This window comes from Chelonia mydas, chromosome 2 (assembly GCF_015237465.2).
Source record: "Chelonia mydas isolate rCheMyd1 chromosome 2, rCheMyd1.pri.v2, whole genome shotgun sequence".
Classification (NCBI taxonomy): Eukaryota; Metazoa; Chordata; order Testudines; family Cheloniidae; genus Chelonia; species Chelonia mydas.
Window position 1 is genome coordinate 246506067 of NC_057850.1, and position 23141 is coordinate 246529207.

Consider the following 23141-nt stretch of genomic DNA (forward strand, 5'->3'; position numbering starts at 1 on the left):
CCTCCATCCCCAGAGCCTCCTGCACGCTGTTAGGATATAGATATTCAGGCCTATCTGTAAAGGCCTATACTCTAAGAATTTAGGTGTATTCTTATCACTTAGCTAGTTATAGAGGTATAAAAGAAAATCAAAATCACTATCTGCCGGTGTAAGGGCCTTTTCTTACTGTGACAGTCTGAGGCCCTGTTCTTAGGCTAAAGCCTCTGGCTAAGCAGCAGAGGCAGCCATAAGCTGGGAAGCATATGGTCACATCCTCACATTGCAAACTAGTCACACTGAAATAAGGTGCTATTGGGCTGTTAGGAATACAATCCTGTCCAGATAATGCTTATCGCCTCCAGAGAAAGGGAAGTGCCTAGAAAATGTAAAAGGAAACTTAGTTTGATAGCATCCTGTCTGGCAAGAACTCACTTATCAATAGCTGGGATGTGAAACCCTCATTTTTGTGTTGTTCTATCATTGTAGTCTCCATTTTCCTACTGTTTGTCTGCATAATCTCTATCTGGTTCTGAGATTGTTTCTGTCTGCTGTATAATTAATTTTGCTGTGTGTAAACTAATTAAGGTGATGAGAAATAATTGGTTAAATAATCATGTTACAATCTGTTAGGATTGGTTAGTTAAATTTCAGTAAAATGATAGGTTAAGGTATAGCTAAGCAGAACTCAACTTTTACTATATAGTCTGCAGTCAATCAGGAATTAAGGGGGGGAATGGGAACAGGGAATGGGGGTGGGGAAATTGGAATCATGTTTTGCTAAGGGGGGGAATGGGAACAGGGACACAGGTAAGGCTCTGTGGTGTCAGAGCTGGGAAGGGGGACACTAAAGAAGGAAACTGGAATCATGCTCGCTGGAAGTTCACTCCAATAAACATCGAATTGTTTGCACCTTTGGACTTCGGGTATTGTTGCTCTCTGTTCATGCGAGAAGGACTAGGGAAGTAAGTGGGTGAAGGAATAAGCCCCCTTACACATGCCACGAAACAGCTGATTGGGAGGTGTGGGGAGGGAGAGGGAGGCGCTAATTGGCGGGGCTGCCAGTGGATGTGAAGCACTGGGAACTGGGCGGGGGAAGCTGTTGGGGGCTGCTGACGTATTACTGTGAATCTTTGGCAATGTACAATGGTAAATGCTGGCTCCTTCTCAGGCTCAGGTTGGCCACTCCTGCTCTAAATTGAAGGGAAGGAGATCCTTGGCTACGGATAAGGCCCCCTCACTTCATTCTGAGATGTTCAAAAGCCTTTAATAACCTCATCCAAAATCAACAGTATTCCTTCAGCTAAGCGTTCATCTGGGAGTAACCAGAAAGCCATTATTATTCTCCAAAGGTAAAAAGAGCGACAAGGGAAATGCCTAAGTGCTTGGTGCACCTGCTGTATTTAGAACAAACCAGACATTTCATTTTAAAACATACGGCGTCCCAACTAGGTACTGAACTGAAGAAAATATTCTATAACTGCTTCACTGCTGCAGCTCCTTCTGCAGTGAAATCCTAGTGATTTCAAAGGGACTCTACATGAGCACAGGTGTTCACTTGATGATCGCCTGCTCTGTTCATTCCCTCTGAAGTACCCGGCATTGGCCACTGTCAGAAGACAAGATACTGGGCTAGATGGATCCTTGGTCTTACCCAGTATGTCCGATCTTGTGTTCCGCATGCAGCAGCCTGCAGAATTGGGGCCGTACACTTAACAGTTGCATCCATTATTTAAAGTTTACTGATAAATATCGCAGGCTACGCTATGTTGTCCGGGGGGGGGGGGGGGGAGATGGCATGTTTACGTATTAACCAGGTTACTTATTAAATTGGTTTATGATCATCAGTGGGAGGCTCCCACCTGTCCATACCTAAAATAAGAATTACCTGAGTCTCCTACAGCTCTCTTGCACATAGAAAGATTGACAGATGTTCTATGGAATCTGGATCCATTCCTGCTTTTTTGGAAAGTTTAAAAAAAAAAAAAAACCGTACTGGGCCAGATTCAGCACTGGCAAAAGCAGGTGCAACTCAGGTAATTCTTGCATACAAACCCATAAACCAAGGTCTACTTAGTAGTAGATGGATATGCACCATTTTAAAAGTTTATCACCATATCCTTCTTTGTGGTGTTTTTTTGCTAGGTTTCCACTAATACGCCAAATGCTTTCGTTGAACACCTAAGAGTAAGATTTCTTACTTGGCCTCACCTTATGGGTAAAGGGCAAGAGAGGCATTTTCAGTCAGATGTGAATTTTCATCTTTGCAGAAAACTGTTGAATAAAAGTACTGACCGAGGATATCTAATTACATTGTACATCCGTTATAAACAAAGAGTGTGAAAGTCTCGTGGTAGGTTCTTCTCAATCCAAATCTACTCTCAGAACCAATGGTCAGTCATGAAAGTGTCCTACGTGGACTTTAAATCTGCAAAGCCCTCAACGCAGGGAAAGACACCGCTTCACTACTGTACCATCTGAAAAGAACCTGGCTTACATAAAGGGGCCTTTTCCAATTTACCTCTGGATAAATATACAAAATTTGTCATTTTCAAGACAAAACTAACTTTTATTACAGTAATACACCAAATCACCTACTGTGAAAACAATTTATTGTACTTAATTCTATGTGCACCATCACAGTAAGTTTCAAAACTACCTAAAAAGGGGGGAATCTAAGGATTTTCTAAAGAAGTTGAACAGTGTCTTACCCTTCCACGCCGCAGTATTTTTGGTCGTTTTTGCCCTCTGTTAATAAAAACTGGTTGCTGAGCTTTGGCATTGGGCCCGGATATTTGCATCTCTGGGTAGATATTATCTAAATACCATTTAAATGACTTGCAGTTCATTTTTTTTCTCAACTCCACACGGTCAGTAATGTTTCCATAATTCCTGGTCCTTAGTTCAGGTCTTAGCGCAAAATATTGTTCCTACATAGAAAAGATAGGAGAAAATATCGTATCAGAACTATGTACATTACTTCTAGTACCAATTTTAAACCATGATTAATCCAATGCATTAAACTACATACCTGTTCCATTTAACCACTGACAAAGTATTAAATCTTCTCTGAAAATTGGAATTAGAATCATAGAAGTTTAGGGTTGGAAGAGACCTTAGGAGGTCATCTAGTCCAACCCCCTGCTCAAAGCAGGACCAACCCCAACTAAATCATCCCAGCCAGGGCTTTGTCAAGCCAGGCCTTAAAAACCTTGAAGGATGGAGATTCCACCATTTCTCTAGGTAACCCATTCCAGTGCTTCACCACTCTCTTAGTGAAATAGTTTTTCCTAATATCATAGAATATCAGGGTTGGAAGGGACCTCAGAAGGTCATCTAGTCCAACCCCCTACTCAAAACAGGGGCAATCCCCAACTAGACCTCCCCCATTGCAACTTGAGACCATTGCTTCTTGTTCTGTCATCTGCCACCACTGAACAGCCAAGCTCCATCCTCTTTGGAACCCCGCTTCAGGTAGCTGACAACTGCTATCAAATCCCCCCTCACTCTTCTCTTCTACAATCTAAATAACCCCAGTTCCCTCAGCCTCTCCTCGTAAGTCATGTGCCCGAGCCCCTTAATCATTTTTGTTGCCTTCTGCTGGACTCTCTCACATCCTTTGTCCACATCCTTTCTGTAGTGGGGAGCCCAAAACTGGACACAATACTCCAGATGTGGCCTCACCAGTGCCCAATAGACGGGAGTAATCACTTCCCTCTATCTGCTGGCAACGCTCCTACTAATGCAGCCCAATATGCCGTTAGCCTTCTTGCAACAAGGGCACACTGTTGACTCTTATCCAGCTTCTCAACCACTGTAATCTCCAGGTCCTTTTCTGCAGAACTGCCTCTTAGCCAGTCAGTCCCCAGCCCGTAGCAGTGCATGGGATTTTTTCCATCCTAAGTGCAGGATTCTATACTTGTCCTTGTTGAACCTCACCAGATTTATTTTAGCCCAATCCTCCAATTTGTCTCGGTCACTTTGGACCATATCTCTACCCTCCAGCGTATCTACCTCTCCCCCAGCTTAGTGTCATCCACGAACTTGCTGAGGGTGCAATCCATCCCATCATCCAGATCATTAATGAAGATGTTGAACAAAACTGGCCCCAGGACAGACTCCTGGGGCACTCCCCTTGATACCAGCTTGCAATTAGACATCGAGACATTGACCACTACCCGTTGAGCCTGACGATCTACCCAGCTTTCTATCCACCTTATAGTCCATTCATCCAATTCATACTTTTTTAACTTGCTGGCAAGAATACTATGGGAGACCATATCAAAAGTTTTGCTAAAGTCAAGGAATATCACGTCCACCGCTTTCCCCATAGCCTCAGAGCCAGTTATCTCATCATAGAAGGCAATCAGGTTGGCCAAGCATGACTTGCCCTTGGTGATTCCATGTTGACTGTTCCTGACCACCTTCCTCTCCTCCAAGTGCTTCAAAATTCCATAATGTCATTTTAGAGACAATGTTTACTGTGCCTCTATGATTTCCATAACAAATTTATTTGGTTTACAAGTGAAAAAATGATTTATTTTCTAACTGCCAGACATGCAAGTTTAGGGCTTGTTCTTGCATATGAATGATGTTATTCTTGTGGTTAGTCTCACTGACTTCAACAGGACTACGCCTGTGATTGGAGATATTCACATCCACGTGCATTTATAGGACCAGGCCTTTAATCTGGGCTCTTGGAGTTAAGCTGGGTTCTGTCCTTATCCTACCTCATCCCTAGTAATAAAGATTCTAAATTATGCCCTCAGTCACACCTGTGCAACTCCAACTGCGGTGCAATGAGAGCTAATGAGATTACACAATATCATTAGGCATAATATGGCCTGCAGAATCATTATTACTGGTGATGTATGAAAAGGGAAATTCCCATGTTGATTCTCACATCCTAGACTGAGTTTGCAAGTAAAACAGAAAAGACACTGTCTGTAGACTAGGCTAATTTCATATGCATTCTTTAGGATACAATAAGCATGGAACCCTGACACTTCGCTGGGTAAACCTGCACTTTAACTGATGTCTGGAACTTGCTGGCGATAATGACATGCTAGTGCTTACATCCATCATTACGGAGATACTTGTTGATTCTGAAGATGATTGCAAAGTTAATATCACTGAAATTTCTGTAGCAGGTACAAAGAAGCTATAAGAGCAAGGCTAATACAATCTAGCACAAGGTATATCACGTATACAGTGAAATGGATCCAGGGCAACTGTACATTGTCATAGGAATGAGTTAGGTAAGACTTTTCTGTATCAAATATATAATTCTGTGTATTATTGTATCTGTTCCTTTTTTCAATAAAAGTATTAATGAAGTGGGATATTCAGTGCAGTCATCATCGTATCCTTAAAAGTGTAACTATGATATCTTGCTTTTTTGTATTGCATATTTGTATCTCATATTGCATAAATACATAATTTACAACTCCTCATGAATGTAAAAGTTAAAATGCAATTTTTACTATTTCCCTTTCTATCATATAGAATTTTTAATTATTTACTAAATGCTGCTGTTGTACTCTCTGCTGAACAAAACAGAGGAAAACAGACCATTTATACTAATCTTTTTATGTCTCTCTTCTATATCATTCATCCCACCACAGCTTCAGTCAATACCATTATCTTGGCACTTTCATTATATGTATAAGCATGGAAATATCTTCAGACCTGCCTTCCATCCCTAAATCTGCTGTAACAAAAGACCCTGGCAGCTTTCAGAGAACAAGGATAGAAAAAGCTGGAGAACTCCAGAGCTGATACAAGAAAAACGGCACAGAACGGAGGTAGGGTACTCATACAATCAGTAGGTGAAGTCCTTTTTGGACAGGAAGTGGGATTGGCGGGTGCCTCTGGTCCCTAATGCTGACCTCACAGGCCAAAAAGACATAGTGCTTGGGAATTTCTGAGTATCTCACACTAAGTACGTCACATGAGCGAGAACCGTGCACAGATAGTATCTTGTTAGACAAAGGAATGGATGTGTTATCATAAACTGGAACAATTCAATGAACACTCCCATTTCAAACTCAGTAATTTTTGTCTTACCTTATATTCATCCATCCACACGTGTGCCAGGCGCAGAGAGTTGTGTGCCATGGTATCCTTCCCCCCCGGTGAGCCATAGGGGCGCCTTTTACGGAATATGTGTCCTACCCTGGAGCACGGGATGATTAGAAGTCTACCTCCACACATCCAGATCTGTCCGCAAGAAAGCAGAAGACACCTCACTGTAGAGTACAGAAAAGGTTCAATGCTATTTATTTTTTTTAAGAGGATAGTTAGGGTAGAATTGTGTGTGCTCAGTATTCAGTTTTTAAAGGCTCATCTCACCATTAAATCAAAACCAATTTCCTATGGGTGGAAAAAGGCAAGGCTTTACTCTCTGAAAAAGGCAATGTCCATATCAATTTGCCTAGATCACCCTCCCTGTCACTTGTTCAAAACAAAATGTTGCAAGCGGTTTTTAAAAACAACAACAGCACGTATTTTCTCCCACTCTCCTTCCCATTGGAAAGAGCCACAATGTTTTTCAAGCTTTCAATATTTAGTTTTCAGACAAAAGACCAAACATAGAACGTTTCAGGACAACAGTGAAAGTTTAGAAAGTTATAGGTGACAATACAGGTTAACCCAGTACTGCAGACAAGGCTTAAGTACACAGGTCCAACCCAGCTAGCGTGGACACAGTGATACTGGTATAAAAGTGCTTTATAACAGTATAGGTATTCCCATACAGGCAGGGCACCTTTATACCAGTGTGTCCACACTAGGACTTGTAACAGTAAAACTATAAATTGGTTTAAAAAAAAAAATCACACCTGTCAAGGTTCCTTCCCCACTCTGAACTCTCGGGTACAGATGTGGGGACCTGCATGAAAACCTCCTAAGCTTACTTTTACCAGCTTAGGTTAAAACCTCCCCAAGGTACAAACTATTTTACCCTTTGCCCTTGGACTTCCACTGCCACCACCAAACGTTTATCTGGGTTTATTTATTAGGAAAGCATTGTTTGGAAACGTCTTTCCCCCCCAAATCCTCCCAACCCTTGCACACCACTTCCTGGGGAAGGTTTGGTAAAAATCCTCACTAATTTGCATAGGTGACCACAGACCCAAACCCTTGGAACTTAAGAACAATGAAAAAGCATTCAGTTTCTGAAAAGAAGGATTTTAATAGAAGTAAAAAGTAAAAAAGAATCACCTCTGTAAAATCAGGATGGTAAATACCCTACAGGGTAATCAGATTCAAAACACAGAGAATCCCTCTAGGCAAAACCTTAAGTTACAAAAAGACACAAAAACAGGAATATCCATTCCATTCAGCACAGCTTAATTTCTCAGCCATTTAAAGAAATCATAATCTAACGCATATCTATTTAGATTACTTACTAAATTCTAAGACTCCATTCCTGTTCCGTCCCCGGCAAAAGCATCACACAGACAGACAGACTCTTTGTTTTTCCCTCCCCCCAGCTTTTGAAAGTATCTTGTCGTCTCATTTTGGTCAGGTGCCAGAGAGGTTATCCTAGCTTCTTAACCCTTTACAGGTGAGAGGATTTTTCCTCTGGCCAGGAGGGATTTTAAAGGGGTTTACCCTTCCCTTTATATTTATGACATATATTTACCTCTGTCAGTCATACTGGTATAACTTTGAAGTGTTGACCAGGGATTAGAATGGACTATTTATTTATTACTACTAGTATAAGGTTAAATGATTAACCTTAACTTCAGCATCCCTACTGTTCCTGCTACAGTACATTGCAACACAATAACCTGTGTAACAGGTCATCATCTCGATTAATCAATCTCCTGTCCATTTCAGAGTATCCCCAAACTTAACAAGTACATTTTTTCTCCACCTTAATATAACAACCTCCATTAAGCAAACACTGTTAAGTCCTGTAAGTGGTTGTTTAAGACAGGTTTCCCACATGTGCTGTATGCAGATACATATACATGTGTGTGACTTGTAATCCCTTTTGCATGTATGAGTTAAAATGTTTGCCCTACTTTATCTTCTTTCTGGTAACTAAAATTCAGGGATTTTAAGGCCAGAAAAGACCATATTGATGATCTAGTCTGGCCTACATAACACAGGCCAGAGCATGTCAACCAATAATTCCTGCATTAAGCCCATAACTTCTGGTTGAGCTAGAACACCTGTTTTAGAAAGATATCCAATCTTTAGTTTGTACCTTGCTTCCATTCTGAGTTTTTCCTAACTTCAGCTTCCAGCCACTGGATTTTGTTGTGTGTTTGTCTGCTAGACTAAAGAGCCCTTGACTCTCAGAAATCTTCTCCCCAAGTAGGTACTTACAGACTCATCAAGTCACCTCTTCACCTCCTCTTGGATAAGATAAATAGACTGAGCTTCCTAAGTCTCTCACTGGAAAGCAGATTTTCCAGGCCCTGAATTCTTCTAACAAGTCTATTCTGAATCCTTTCCAATATTTCAACATCCTTTTAAAAGCAGGCATGCCGTACTTGGACACAATATTTCAGTAACGATCTCATCAATGCTGTATAGAGGTAACCATCTCTCTCCTTCTACTCAATATGCTCCTTCTTATACATCCAAGGATTGAGTTACGCCTGTAGCCACAGCATCACCATACGAGCCCCAGTTCAGCTGGCTTTCCACCATAACCCCAAATTTGTTTTCAAAGTCACTGATTTCCAGCATTCAGCCCAACATCCTGTAAATGTGACCTACGTTCTTTGTCCCTATCATGACTCAATTTGCAAACAGATTTGCTTAAAGTATTTTTATTTTGTACATTTTGTGCAGCAGGGGCTAAGAAACATTTGCCAGTGCTGGTTTCCTTAATGAGTCCCTGCCTCACATTGCCCATACCTAGTGACCGAAGCAACATTCCTTATACACTCAAAGGTGCCTACTACTTGTTTGAAAAAAGTTCAAAGCAGTTTATTTTTAAATCTCTACCCTGTGAACAAAGAGGAGATAAAATGTAACACAAGCCTAATGAACCAATTACAGTGGAACCTGCCGATAGTAACTTTCTGCCCATCTTTCTTCAACAGCTCAGACTAATCTGCTGCATGATCCCTAATTTGTACAGTACCTGTCTAAACTGGGATTCAAGCTCCTCTGAGAAGGATTCTAGCAGGTTTGTAAAGAGCCTATAAGCCTACAGAATTGTTATGTAAATAAACCTGTTTATATTAAAAGGGCAACTGGCAGCTTGAAGTTGAGTCAGTTTCACCAACTGAGTAAAAAGTAGTTTCACGCTGCCGGTGTCTCCTCCTGCTGTCATTTTACAAACCATATTCTCTTTTTTCAAGTCTCTCTCCCTCTCCCTATGCTGTGTGAAAGACCCAGACAAACAAAAGGGGAAACTGTAAAAGTGACTAAAGATAAGTGCTGTCAAACACTATAGAATAAAAGTCAAAAGGGAGAACATTTTTCCCCCCTTTAAACTTCCAGTTACAATCAAATTAGTTCTTACAGTAGTGGATCAGAAATTTCAGAGTGTTATTTTGTAAGTTGAAAGCATCCTTTGAAAGGAAAATGAAGGCCCCATATACCTTCAATAGGCAAATAGAAATTCCAATGCTAATGAATCTCTGCTTAGCTAAGGGAACAAGTAGAGCACCTACTGTAATACAAACCAATTACCCGAAATGATATTTCCAGATTTTCTCCTCCCCAGATGTCCATGCCACTATCATACTGTCCAAGTTCATTGAAGTATTCTCTATCCATAGCAAACAAACCTCCTGCCATAGTAGGTGACCTAGAAGAGAAAAAGTTAAAAATGAGTTCCCTTTGTCTAAAAAAAAAAAAAAAAAAAAAGTTACTCTAGCTTAATCATCAAGTCCCCAGTCTTACTACTGGATCCAGATGGTTGGACCCCATTGACTATGACTGCAGGATTGAAGTAATCAGACCAGGTCTCAAAAGATCCTATAATTTATTTATTTTTAAAGGAAAGTGTATAAATATGATCTATGATCTCTCGCTGTTCCATCACGTATAACTGTGCAACATACATTTATCTGATGTGTACCTTTAAACAACACTAAGCTAATGTGAGCGAGGTACCTTTTAGTTTCCACAGCACCCACATGGGGAAGTGACAGCACAGCATGCTAGTGCACACAGCCATGCACCCATAGTCCAAAATGCAGGGCTATGAAGACAAGCCCTCAGTCTTCCTTCAAATGCAAATACCTGGCTGCATAGAAACCAAATTACTCTTTTGCAATGACATCACCAGCATAAGTGCACTGCCACCCTGCCTAGTATCCAGTCAGGTTATATTTTTGTCTCTTTAGCTCTGACACAGTACCTACATTTTCTGGTTAACTGATTACATTGCTCTGGATCTAAAAATGTATGGATGTACTTGTTCATTATATGTACAAATGTACAGTGATGTGCATACAAATCAAAATGATTGTATATTTCCCTCTCATGAACAAAGGGCTAATATAGGCTGGTCCTGACCTGACTGGGGAAAAAATATATTCCAGTGTACACTGTACTTTCTGGTATCACCTGAAGTAAGTAATAATTCCCTTTCTATGTGAAACAAGGATCAAGCTTAAAGTATACAGTCCAGTAAACCTAATGAGGTGTAATTAAATTATTTATCTTGTCTCACAAACTGAATTTAAAATCAGGAGTACTGATGTTTCATCATTAATAAAATCATCAGGTTATCCCCCAATTGTTATAACTCTTCTACAGTTGAGTATTTGTTCTCGCCGGAGGTTTTCCAGCTCTTTGTCCCTTCTATGAACTGCCTCTTATGTAGCATTTTTACTGTGTCAATATATTTTGTAAAAAGAAAAGGAGTACTTGTGGCACCTTAGAGACTAACAGATTTCTTTTTGCGAATACAGACTAACACAGCTGCTACTCTGAAACCAATATATTTTGTAAACATCTGTACGTAAGTTACTGTTCTACAACCTACATCCTAAATTGTTCCTGTATGATCAATACCTCTTTTTATAAGCAGGAAGTCCCTGTCTGCTGTTGCCCTGGCAAAGTGTAAGGCAAGGAGACGGGGGGAGGAAAGAGCAGTCCATGCAAACATGCCATGTGGCAGTGGCTAAAGACAGGCATTCCACAATCCTAGTCAGTAAAAATGCAATAAAAGCGTCCAGGGTAAGCAGCCCTAAGTCTGGATTCCCTTGTTTGTTCTGACATGGTCTTCTGCTGTAGGATTTGTCCCTCTAACATCTGGGTAGAGAAGAATCCAGCACATTTGGATTATGAAGGTTTCTAAATAGATGACAAAACAAAAGACTTTCCATTAGGTGGAAAGTGATATTCAGAGATTTTAAAAAACAAAAACTTTTAGAATATTGTTTAAGCAATGCAAGAGCTTCTCTAAATGGGGAAGTCACTCTCAAACTCAGGAAATTTAGTCATGGTAGATGATGGGACTCCATTTAAGTACCAACATTGTCTTTGGGCTCAATCCCAGAATCCTTGGAAGACGGGAAGCTTTGCCTACACAGAGGACTGCATCTTCAGGCACATGGTGGATTATTTCTAACCAAGATTCCTAATTTAAAATTTTCTTTGATGGATCTCCTCCACTTTTCTCCCATGTGTCTTCTAACTTCAGAAATACCTGCAGTGATCTTTTCCCAAATAGATTCTTGCTGAGCCAGTTTATTAAGAAATACCATGAGAAGTTTCTTGGCTTCCTTAGGTCAAGCCTTTTGGTGGGAAAACCCGATGTGGAAAACCTGATGCACGGTCTTCAAACCAGTGTTGGAGCAGCTTATGTCATCTCGAAGCATTGTTAATTCACATTCCAAGGGCAGAGGAGGACAAAAACACACAGCCAAGTTTCAGAGCCCATCCCAGTGATAAAATGTAATAAAGCACTAACATTCTGCCAGAAATTAGTTTAATTGTTTTGATTAAAGCTCCCTTTTTATGAAATCAACCTAGTGTCAATGAATGGTGCTGGATTAACAGCCCGAGAGACTGAAGACCTCTAAACTAGAGAACATATGCAACATATCAGCTTCTCCACATTGCTCTGCCAGCTTCAGCCTTGCTTTTGGAGGGATTCCCCTGCACAAGCCATTTCTACTGCAGTGCCTAACCAATATCTGCCCTCTCTGCTAAGACATAGTTTCCAAAGGTGGTGGCAATTTTATAACATGGACACGTCCAGTAGGAATTGGACTGATACTGTTTATTTCTGATAGGCCACCAGACACCTATTGAATAGTAGAAACATCAAAGAAGGTGCTGCCAAGTCCCAGTGCTCATCTTTTGCCTTGAAGAATGACCCTGGGAAGCACTTCAGGCCAGACTTCAAGGATTGACCATAGAAAGGATGGATGATTTCAAAGCATTCACCACAAAGCTTGATGGCGTGGCTAACGGTTTGAGGCAGCTTTTGCATCTGTGCACGTTCAAGTAGAAAGCTTTATACCAAGATAAATGCTAAAATCTAAAAGAAAAAAATTTAAAAGACTATCTGAACGGAAAGAAGAGACTCTTGACATGAAAGCTTTTGCGAAAAACTGGTACAACAGTTCTATCGTTGACCATGACATTTGCCTTCTTGTTACGAAAGAGAAGAATTTTCCAAAGCTTTCGTTAACATTTGGCCACAAACGTTCCAGAGCTTATGCCAGATGGATACACAGCATATCACTATGGCACAGTTGATAATCAAAATAAGCATCATTAAGGCAAACATATAGCAATACATAGCTCTACTATTAAGGTACTGGATAATACATGTTTACATACATACATAATAGCCTGTAAACTCTTCAGGGCACAGACCATGTCTTATCTGTCTGTAGAGCACCATGGCAAACATGGTGCTATATAAATCTCTAAAAAGGTGTTTTTCTTGCCCTTTAAAAGCAGGCAAATTTGGCGAGGCTAGCCTTTTCCTGTTGTTAAAGTTTAATTTTCTCTTAAACTAACTCAATAAAAATGGAGACAGACCGACCCTTGGCAATGCAAGTCTCTGCTTTTAAAGCTACACATCTCATTTATGAGCTGGTCTCTATTTACCGCACGTTACTTATAATTGTCAACTTGCTTCCCAACAGGCAGGCGAAATCTTACTTGATTGGCGCAGTGGCTCCCTCAGGTCCTTCTAATTCTGACAAAGGAACAAGATCCCATTTAAAGTGCAGACCCCAGTTAAACCCTCCCCGCACAACAGGGGAAGAGCTGTAGATGAGCGTGTCAGCACTGATTATGTCAATCACGGGGCACACCACCGTCTTGCTGTCTTCTCTGATTGGCGCCAGCAAAGGTTGTAACCACATCTCATTCACTTCACAGTGGCTGTCCAGGAACACCAGCACTTTTCCTGAGAAGAACAAAAAGCATAAAAAATATGCAGGTCTGTGAAAACACTAAATATATATACACAGATTATTTCTATCAGAGGACTGAAAGCATACACAACAGAGGGAGATGTCATCTCCTCTGGATCGGGATTATTATCTAAAGAAATCCACTAGGATATATTGTATTGTAAAGACAGCAGCACTTTTACAGGTATCAGTACTAAGTATATCAAATATAACTGGGGAAGGGGGTGCGGAATACAATTTCCAAATAAAACCTTGATGGTAGCAATCATCTCTGAGTCCGCTGCTGCTAAAGGGTTTCCTGCAGAGAAATCTTACCGTCTAGCCTGAAGGAGCAGAGTACAGAACTTAACTATCGGCAATAATACCGATTACAAAGTAATGCATATGATTCTACATACACTGCACAGACTGCGAGAGCAGCACAGTTCACTAACAATAATGGGAAGCTCCCCTGCTGTGAGAATGAAACAACTCTTGTTCCGCCGTCACTCCAACAATTTTTAATTACTGCATTTATTCTGTTCTAGCTCCCATTAAAGTCCAAAGAAGTCCTTCCGCTGAGTTCAATGAGACCTGGATTAGGCCATTATTGCAGGTATTTTTTCGCAGCTCAAACAGATTCTCCACCACCCTGACAAGGCCCAGAGGATTCTCTCCTATCACTATAAACCTCCACACCGATCCTCAAAAAGCCAAACAAAGGAAGCATCCCCTTGTCTGAGAGCTAGACATGAGTAGCCAGAGGGGTGGAAGACTCTGAAAAGCTGATATCACAAGCCAATTAAGTACCAAAAAAAGACTATCAAAAAAGCTCCACAATGAGTGTTGTGCAGTCTTACTCATGCAACAGAAGATCCGTGGAGACCGAAGGTGTAATGCAGGGGGAGGTAACTGGAAGACACTCGTGGTCTGATAAGCATACAAGGAACCTCACATGAAGAAAACACCATTCATTCAGGTAGTTCACAGACAAACTAAGTTTCACATCATCAATCTTGACTATTCACATTTAAAGTAATTTCTTGCTCAAATGTGCAGTTATTCATAATATTTCCTTTGGCATAGTTTCATATTTTGGTAAGCATTTTAACCAGATTCAGTGCTGTGTTGCCATATACACACACAAACTTTATATATAGAGAGAGATATAGAGATATAGATTAGATAGATAGATATATAGATATGTATATGAAACAAATACACACAGAGACCACTTAAACTCAGAGTCTGACCACCAGTTTTATACTGGTGTATCGCAGATCCGTAGCGTTTAAGGCCACAAGGGACCATTATAATGATCTAGCCCTATCTCCTGCATAATATAGCCACAGAATCTCAGGCCTGTCAAGAGAAATTTGGGATCCCAGTGCACCATATTTGCTAAGGCCCCACCCCCTCCTATTTGATTTGATTTACACTTATGTTACAGACATTTTGGGGACCCCCTTGAGCTCAGGGTTCAAGCACAATTGTCCCCTCTTTGTCCTCTCTCATCAGCCCTGCACCCAGTAATTCGTGATGTAAGAGCAAAGTCAGGGCCAATATTATTAGGGACAGATTCTGCTAGTCTTACTCACATTAAGTAGCACCCTACTCCTTGTAAGAGCCATTAGTTTGTGTGGGACTATTCACCACAATTAGAAATGCTAAAACTTGGACCACTGGGAATAAAGGAGAAGTCTCCAGGCTTAGTCAGTGTAAAAATTATTCTGAAATTTTATTTTAGAAGAGAAAAGTGATGTGATATTGGGATAATTGAGGAGAGATGGGAGAGGACTTGATACATATCATGGTGAAGAGAGTGGTATATGAACTAGATACAGAGAGAGGTAACAAGTAATGTTCAAGTCAATAACCTAGGAACTTCAATAGTGGTTTTCTTTCTGGATCATGCTATTACAATGCTAACAAGTAACAGACTAATTTAGAAATTATCTTGTAGCACACAGTCTCTCACATACCAAAGAATTTATCCATGATGTACATTAACATAAAATGTACCCTGGCTACATAAAGCACAGATATATTCTATCCCAATTAACTACTGTAATGACAACTGAAATACTACAGGTGAGAAGTAGCTCAGCCATGCATGTGAATTAGTAGCTTACTCAGGAGTCTTTCTAAAGTGCCTTAATGAGAAAGCAAAATACCTCAGTTCAACAGCTGTCACTTGAGGCAGAGTATTCTGCATGTATGTTATCCAATATATAATAAGCTGGGCTCTTGGGTGGGAGAGAGAAAATCCTGCACTGTTTTACCAAAGTTCGTGAACCACTGTTGCTTTCCCAATTAGAGCAAATTAATCTAAATGAACTGAGATGCATTTACTGCAAAAGTAAATTGCCTCACTGGTTTAATTTTGGTAAGATTTAAAAGGGACACCTGGGCCAATGGGGACCCAAAATTTAGGTTATAGAAAAAGGCTGGTTGGGCAGGGGGAAGGGGGTTGTTTTTCTAAAACACATGCACAGGCAAAATTCTTCCTTCACTTACACAGTGTGTAAATCTGCTGAAATTAATTGATTTATTCTGGATTTACACGCAAGTGAGGGCAGGCTCTGGCCAACACTGCTAAGTACCGACTGATCTTTTTGCCTCTTGTTTCTTGTAGGGGGAGCTAACACATATGAAGGGTGCTTAAAAGGTATTCAGGTGGTAGACTTCCTTCCCACAAATCAAGCTGAAAGTTTCAATTTATTTTCTTCATTAGCAAAAAAATTCTTTATTTTCCCATAAATGAAATCCCTGCTACTTGTAAGAAAGCTAATCATACAGAACTTGTGTGAAATACAGTCTGTCAACACCACTTCTTATGACCAGCTGCTTGAGCAGTCAGGTAAAGCCAGAGTCCTGATCTACTTTTGTTTTATAGGAAAACTGTTCCCTAATCCTGCCCAGGTCTCCAAACTCAGCAAAGTGAAAGAATGATCATGTCTGGTGGCCACTTACTCTTCTCAAAGCTTCCCTTTCATTCATTATGTACTGAGTATGACTCTTTTGAAGGCACTTCATTTCTAGCAAGCTGCCATATCTTACATGGTGACAGCTTTACTTAAACAGTTAAACCTGTAAATGCACTTTAATGCAAAAGTTCTTAATGTATCAACTGCCACAGAATAAAGCTGGAGTAACTAAATACAAAATAAACACTGATAAATGTTGTAGGAAAGAGTACCAAGATGGCTCAGTGATTTTTATCTGAACTAACATGAGCTCAAACACATGTAAAAAACACCAAACAGTGAATAATAAGTGATGCCAAGGACTGACTTATAGGAAATCTGACTGATTCTCTGCCCCTTAGCCATCAAGAGATTGCTGCATAAGCTGTAAGTTCAGTCCACTAAAGGAAAGCAAGTGGAGGATGGTGTGGATTGCACTCTCAGCAAATTTGCGGATGATACTAAACTGGGAGGAGTGGTAGATACGCTGGAGGGCAGGGATAGGATACAGAGGGACCTAGACAAATTGGAGGATTGGGCCAAAAGAAACCTGATGCGGTTCAACAAGGATAAGTGCAGGGTCCTGCACTTAGGACGGAAGAACCCAATGCACAGCTACAGACTAGGGACCGAATAGCTAGGCAGCAGTTCTGCGGAAAAGGACCTAGGGGTTACAGTGGACGAGAAGCTGGATATGAGTCAGCAGTGTGCCCTTGTTGCCAAGAAGGCCAATGGCATTTTGGGATGTATAAGTAGGGGCATAGCGAGCAGATCGAGAGACGTGATCGTTCCCCTCTATTCGACATTGGTGAGGCCTCATCTGGAGTACTGTGTCCAGTTTTGGGCCCCACACTACAAGAAGGACGTGGATAAATTGGAGAGAGTCCAGCGAAGGGCAACAAAAATGATTAGGGGTCTGGAACACATGACTTATGAGGAGAGGCTGAGGGAACTGGGATTATTTAGTCTGCAGAAGAGAAGAATGAGGGGGGATTTGATAGCTGCTTTCAACTACCTGAGAGGTGGTTCCAGAGAGGATGGTTCTAGACTATTCTCAGTGGTAGAAGAGGACAGGACAAGGAGTAATGGTCTCAAGTTGCAGTGGGGGAGGTTTAGGTTGGATATTAGGAAAAACTTTTTCACTAAGAGGGTGGTGAAACACTGGAATGCGTTACCTAGGGAGGTGGTAGAATCTCCTTCCTTGGAAGTTTTTAAGGTCAGGCTTGACAAAGCCTTGGCTGGGATGATTTGATTGGGGATTGGTCCTGCTTTGAGCAGGGGGTTGGACTAGATGACCTCCTGAGGTCCCTTCCAACCCCGATATTCTATGATTCTAAGTGCATCACATCACTCATCATCATCCCCTTTTACCTAACAAACAGCCCTACTGATGATCACCATCTGGAATATGTCAGATACTCCTTGGCTGGACAGATTGTGGCTACAACACAGCTGCTGCTTAGGTGTATGGAGAACGTATTAAAGGAAAGAAAAGACAGGGTATACCTGTAGCATGAGATGCTCCAATCATTCTTCCTCGAATCAGCCCCTCTCGCTTTTCATTTCTTACCAGCTTTGTGTTTCTTGGAAGATTTTTTTTGATATATTCATCTAGGTCTTTTTTCAAATCAACTGCAAACAAGAGAACAAATACAGGAGCCAATTTAGTCATAGCTTCATTGCAGTTGCATGTAGAGTAAAAACAGCAAAACTGTGTAGCATGCAGAGTGATCAAAAACCTCCTTTAGATGTTAGTTGACAACCTTCAGCATGAATTCTGTTCCATTTCAGTGAAGTCATTCCAGGTAGTACACCCAATCCCAAGTCCCCTTGCCACTTTTTGTAGCTTTGCAATCATGTTATCCTATTAAGTGTTTCTCTTTTCCCCTGCTGCTGTGTGAGACATCCATGGAGACAAAATGGCAACTGGCTGTATGGGGAAAAGGATGGAACTGGCCAAGTGCTGTGTGTCGACAGCGTAGCCTATCATGCTGACCAATATTGTCTCAATGTTTCCTTGTTCCTGTATAGATCCATCTGTATCCACCAGCTGTCTCTTGTTTTATACTTAGATTGTAAGCTCTTTGGAGCAGAGACCATCTTGTTTTGCTCTGTGTTTGTACAGTACCAAGCACAATGGGGTCCTTGTCTATGACTGGGGTTTCTAGGTGCTAATAATAAAAAATTAATTAACACAAAAAGGAATATTTCTCTCTCATCTCTTTCCAATGTAGCTATCTTAGATGTTATATCCGCTATTGCTACAAATAACACTTTCAGACAGTTGTGTGATTTAAGTTAGCAGTGTCCTACAAAGATCACCACTCTAAAATAAACCTTAATGCCTTTGAGGGGGAAAACATCTATCAACAGGTATGGATAATGAAAGTATAGGTCCATCTTTTTCTCTGCTTTTGCAAAATAGTGTCTAAAAGATATGCAAAGTAGTTTATGACTCCGATTGCACCTTTCCAGAACCCAAGGAGGATCAAAACACACTCCAGACGAAGCACATGCTTTTGAAGGAGAGCAGAGATCATTATTACGGCCTGTAAGTACCACCGTAATACAAGTATATAATGATGGTAAGAGGCATTGTACTTCCTCAGTCTTTTCAATGCCAACATTTCCCAAGTAAAGGAAAGGTGGGCAGCAGGCTACTGTCATTGGAGGGAGGGACTGATGAAAGCCAGAATACTGGAGAAGAGTAACTGAGCACACAGAGACATGGAAAAGAACAAATGAAGTCACAGTGAAACAGCCAGCCAGCTGGGATATTACAAGGACCAGGGTTATGGAAGATTTTACAGAAGTGGAAGAAACATTGGAGTAGAAGTAGCATAGTAGAGAGAAATCACATCGGCCTGCTAGACATCAGTTATAAGAGCAAAGTCATTGTCAACAGGATTAATACATCAGTGGAATGGATGAGGAGGGCAAAGCTGTGCGTTCTTACAAAGGACAAGGCAATTTTTTATCAGGGAGATGGTGAAGAAGCAAAAAGGAATTCCTGATACCGTCTTTATATATTATAAAAACAGAACAGTGACCATACTGGGTCACACTATGGTCCATCTTGCCCAGCATCCGGTCTTGAACAGTGGCCTATACCAGAGCTTCGGGGGAGCACACAGAATAGAGCTATTACAGAGTAACCCACCCATCTTCACTCCTGGCTTCCTAGGGGATGTCTACACTGCAACGTAAGTCCGTGCTTGAGCTCGGACTCCAGCCTAAACACACCCTCTTCCGTCTACACTGCATTGCACTAACCCAGGGCTCAGACCCAGTTTGAGTCAAGCTGGGAGCCAGGGGCTGAGCCCTATTACTTTGCAGTATAGATGCAGCCCTGCTTGACTCGGGTTCTGGGAATCATCTAGAAGTATCCCACAATTCCATGGGACAACTTCTTTAGTGCTTTCTATCCCAACAACCTGCAATCCACTCTACTGAAAAAAGAACTTCCACACACACGCACACACACCCATTGGCAAATGGCAGCAGTCCAGGTCAGCATTCACCCCTTCTCTTCTGATCACCGATCTGCAAGCACACCATCAGAGAGCCTCCTGGGTTTGCAACGGAGAGCAAACCAATTGAGCCTTTGCAAAGCAAGCTGCTTCCTCATCATGGGAGCACTGCCAGACTTTGGCAAACCTCTGGTGCAAAGCCCGTAAAACTGTGGACTTCAGAAAAATCACCAGGAATGACTAGGCATAGCAGCAGATAGTTAAAAAGCTGTCAGCTCTGCAGATTTTCTGGACAGGTGATCAGTGCAGAGAGCGCATTAAGAGGCTGAAGAGCGAGTATTGGAAGACCAGGGACAAGAACCGCACATCGGGCAACTTGCCCATTTTATGAGGACTTTGACTGGGTTCTGGGCAGTGCACCCAGCACGGAGCCAACCATGGATCACAATGACCTGGTCAGCCAGGATCATGCCCTGCTGGTCCTTGAATCCAGCATGAAGGCTGACAGGAGCCAGCAGCAGGCTCCCAATGAACAACATGAAGTGACTTTAAATGAAAACAGTCCCAGAGCAGGCCATGGATGAGGCTCAACTGCAAATTCTCAGTCCCTACTTGGAAGAACTCTTTGATCCTCTCCCATGGAACAGCCTGCTGCTGAGCCTGCAGAGAACCTGGTGGAGACAGAAGCTGCCCCAGAGCCTGAGAAGTGTCTGATTTGAAGTGCACTGCTACAGTAATGGAGGGGCTTCTGCTGTAAGAAGCAATACAAAAATGATAAGACCCAGCTTCCAATGTTTAGCCACTAATGGCTGACTGTATCACAGCAGCCGGGCCTCCCCAATCCCACTCTTCCTCCTCCCAACCCAACACATGGAGCTCAAAATGGTGATTTGGAATTTCAAACACTCGAACAGCTGTAAAGGTTATTTTAACTGTCTCAGAGGTTTGCTAGGGTCATTCGTGTTTTCCTGTCAATAAGAAGATATTTGCCACTCTGTAATCACTCCTCCTGGGCGAGGGAGAGGGAGAGAGTGAGTGAGCGTGTGTGCGCGCGTGCTATTTCCAAATCTGGTCCATTTCAGTTCGAGTGTAGTGTCAGTTATTTCCCAGAACTGTGCCGGGTGGAGTAAAGAGGCATGTTTGTGTGCAGCCATAACAGGGTAAGCCACGTGTGAGCTAACACAGTATCATGTTAATTCCCTCATGGCTGCTGACCCAACCCTGGCTGCTGATAGCTGCAAACTCTTCCTGAAACAAGAACTCCTGGTAATTAGTCACACTGCCGGGAAGAGCATATTTTCCAAGCCCCTCAATATAGCTGACTAGCTCACTCCACTCACAGATGTGCTGTTCAGTGACTATTAGTTGGAATACTTCTGCTGCATACACTGCAGGTTTTCCTCCAGCAGCTTGGAACAACATCTCCCTTTGCCAATAGAGCACCACAAAAACGGTTATGTCTTCCAAAATACGAAAGGCCTGAAGTGACAGAAAAAACCTTTGCAGAGAGGGCACTAAACACCCCTTCATATGGTAATTAGTTATAAAATTTTTATGAAACAGAATAAAGGTTATAGTTTTAACCTTACCATTGTCTCTGCACTTCTGTAACTGCAATTAACCGGGCTGTGTCCAGAGACAGTATGAGGACTGATGCATCCCCTTCACAATATGTGTTGGTTCAGTTTAGGAATGTTACATTTTATGCCATTGAAATTCCACAATAATTAACTCTGTGCTCCTCCACAGAGCTACTTTAGATAATAACCCTCTGTGTCTTGTCCTATTTCAGGCCCTTCAACATCTATTGCCTTCCATTCTTCAGGAACTCCATCCCTGGCTCAATGTACCTTTCCCAGACCGTTCCAAAAGGAAGCGTTTCCATGATGAAATTATGGTTGATGCTCTTGAGAGGACAGACCAGCAGGTCTAGTACCAGAAGAAGAGGGACAAAGGATGGGAACAACGGTCCACTGACAGGCAGGAGGAAAGTGAGGCTTACCACCCAGGTAAAGGACAGGTTTTCAGCAAGGGAGCTGGCGCTTGCAAAGCAGTTCCCGGAACATGAACAGTGGCTAAGGGAGGAGGACAGAGCTCACAGAGAACTGTTTCAGCAACTTATTTCCATAATGGCAGCAAGAGCTCCGACACCTGCAGCCTCTCTCACATCATGCCATGATGCCCAAACGTCCCCTCAGCCCAGCAGTAGCTTGGACTACTCCATGTTGGGGCGGCCCATGCGTTCAGGACTCATGAGAGAGGCTGGGCAGTGCAACTAAACCCCACGCAGCCTTCCTTCTTCCAGATCCCCTCCCCTGCTTCCAAATGAGGGGGAAAACATGTAAAGAAGGGAAAAGAACTGGGGGCAGGGGACACGTAGGGGGATTGTGTCAGGTCTTAACTATTTCCTGCCGGGGGGGGGGGGGAGGGGGGAGGGGAGTGCTGTTGATGTGGCAGCTGCCCTGCCCAAATGACTGAGTGGTTTTCTGCTTTAAGATGTGTTTACAAATAAAACGTTATGTTTTCAAGGAAGTTTACTGCTGTCACTGCACCACATCATACAACCATGATTTGAGATGATAAAGCTAAAAACATGTTCGGGAGCAATTAAGCATTAGTAAACAAACAGTGTTCCTCTATTTAACTAGGTGGAGCAATTCACATTTCAATAGAATTCATTTGTACAGCCTTTGTACCCCCCCCCCCCGCCCCCCGTCTAACCAAATTCGTTATTCATCGCGTCATTCAGACTTGCATTGCATAGCAATCAAGCCCATGCTCCTCCCAAGCACTGCCCCCGGTTCCAAAAAATTAATGAGCCAGGTTTCCCCCACAAGCACATTTGTACAGGTACTATTCCCCTGCCTCCTTTGGGCCATGTCAGTTCATAACATGCGAACATAAAGCATCCCTGACTTGCTGCCCGGGTGCAGGCAGCTCCTGCAGTGGTAGCTGCACCTTCTGGCTGAGGGTACCAATCTACAGTACCCTCCCTGTCATAGGTCCATTCAAGGGGAAATGGCACACCTCTGGCTTCACACAGTTGTGACAAGCACAGCAAGCCACAGTGATGTGGACAGCGCTGGTGACACTGGCATCCAAATGGGTCTGTAGACATCTCCAACAGGATTTTCATCTGACAAAAGTACATTCACCAACCATTCTACAAGTGCTGAGAGTGTAATTAAACCCTCTTTTGCCAGGTCCTCTGCAATCTGGATAAGTTTGCATAAGCCCAGGCAAAAAGGGGTACGTGGGGTCCCCCTGAATAATAGTGGGGACAGTATCACTGTTTATGTCAATGTCATTTGGTGGGAACAGTTTCCCAGCCTATTCATGAAAGTATACTCTCAAACGGTAAAAAAAACCCTGGCATGATGGACTTTTCCTGTGAAGAT

At 42.1% G+C, this 23141-nt stretch overlaps 1 protein-coding gene across 11 annotated transcripts in view; it reads right to left on the minus strand.

The window, feature by feature from the left end:
* Positions 1 to 23141, minus strand: part of GALNT11 (polypeptide N-acetylgalactosaminyltransferase 11) — a 107167-nt gene that overhangs the window by 44017 nt on the left and 40009 nt on the right. For 9 of the 11 annotated variants that reach the window (XR_005224092.2, XR_006289127.1, XM_037891122.2 and 6 more), the window contains 5 exons: positions 17780 to 17905; positions 13072 to 13321; positions 9634 to 9751; positions 6043 to 6195; positions 2688 to 2906 (listed from right to left, as the gene is read on the minus strand). Coding sequence is in view for 9 of the 11 variants with exons in the window: in XM_037891122.2 (XP_037747050.1) it covers positions 2688 to 2906; positions 6043 to 6195; positions 9634 to 9751; positions 13072 to 13321; positions 17780 to 17905 (866 nt within the window). In the remaining 2 variants the exon portion in view is untranslated. Of the gene's footprint in view, positions 1 to 2687; positions 2907 to 6042; positions 6225 to 9633; positions 9752 to 13071; positions 13322 to 17779; positions 17906 to 23141 lie in introns of those variants that run through there. The other 2 variants (XM_043541593.1, XM_043541594.1) reach the window with 2 other exon arrangements.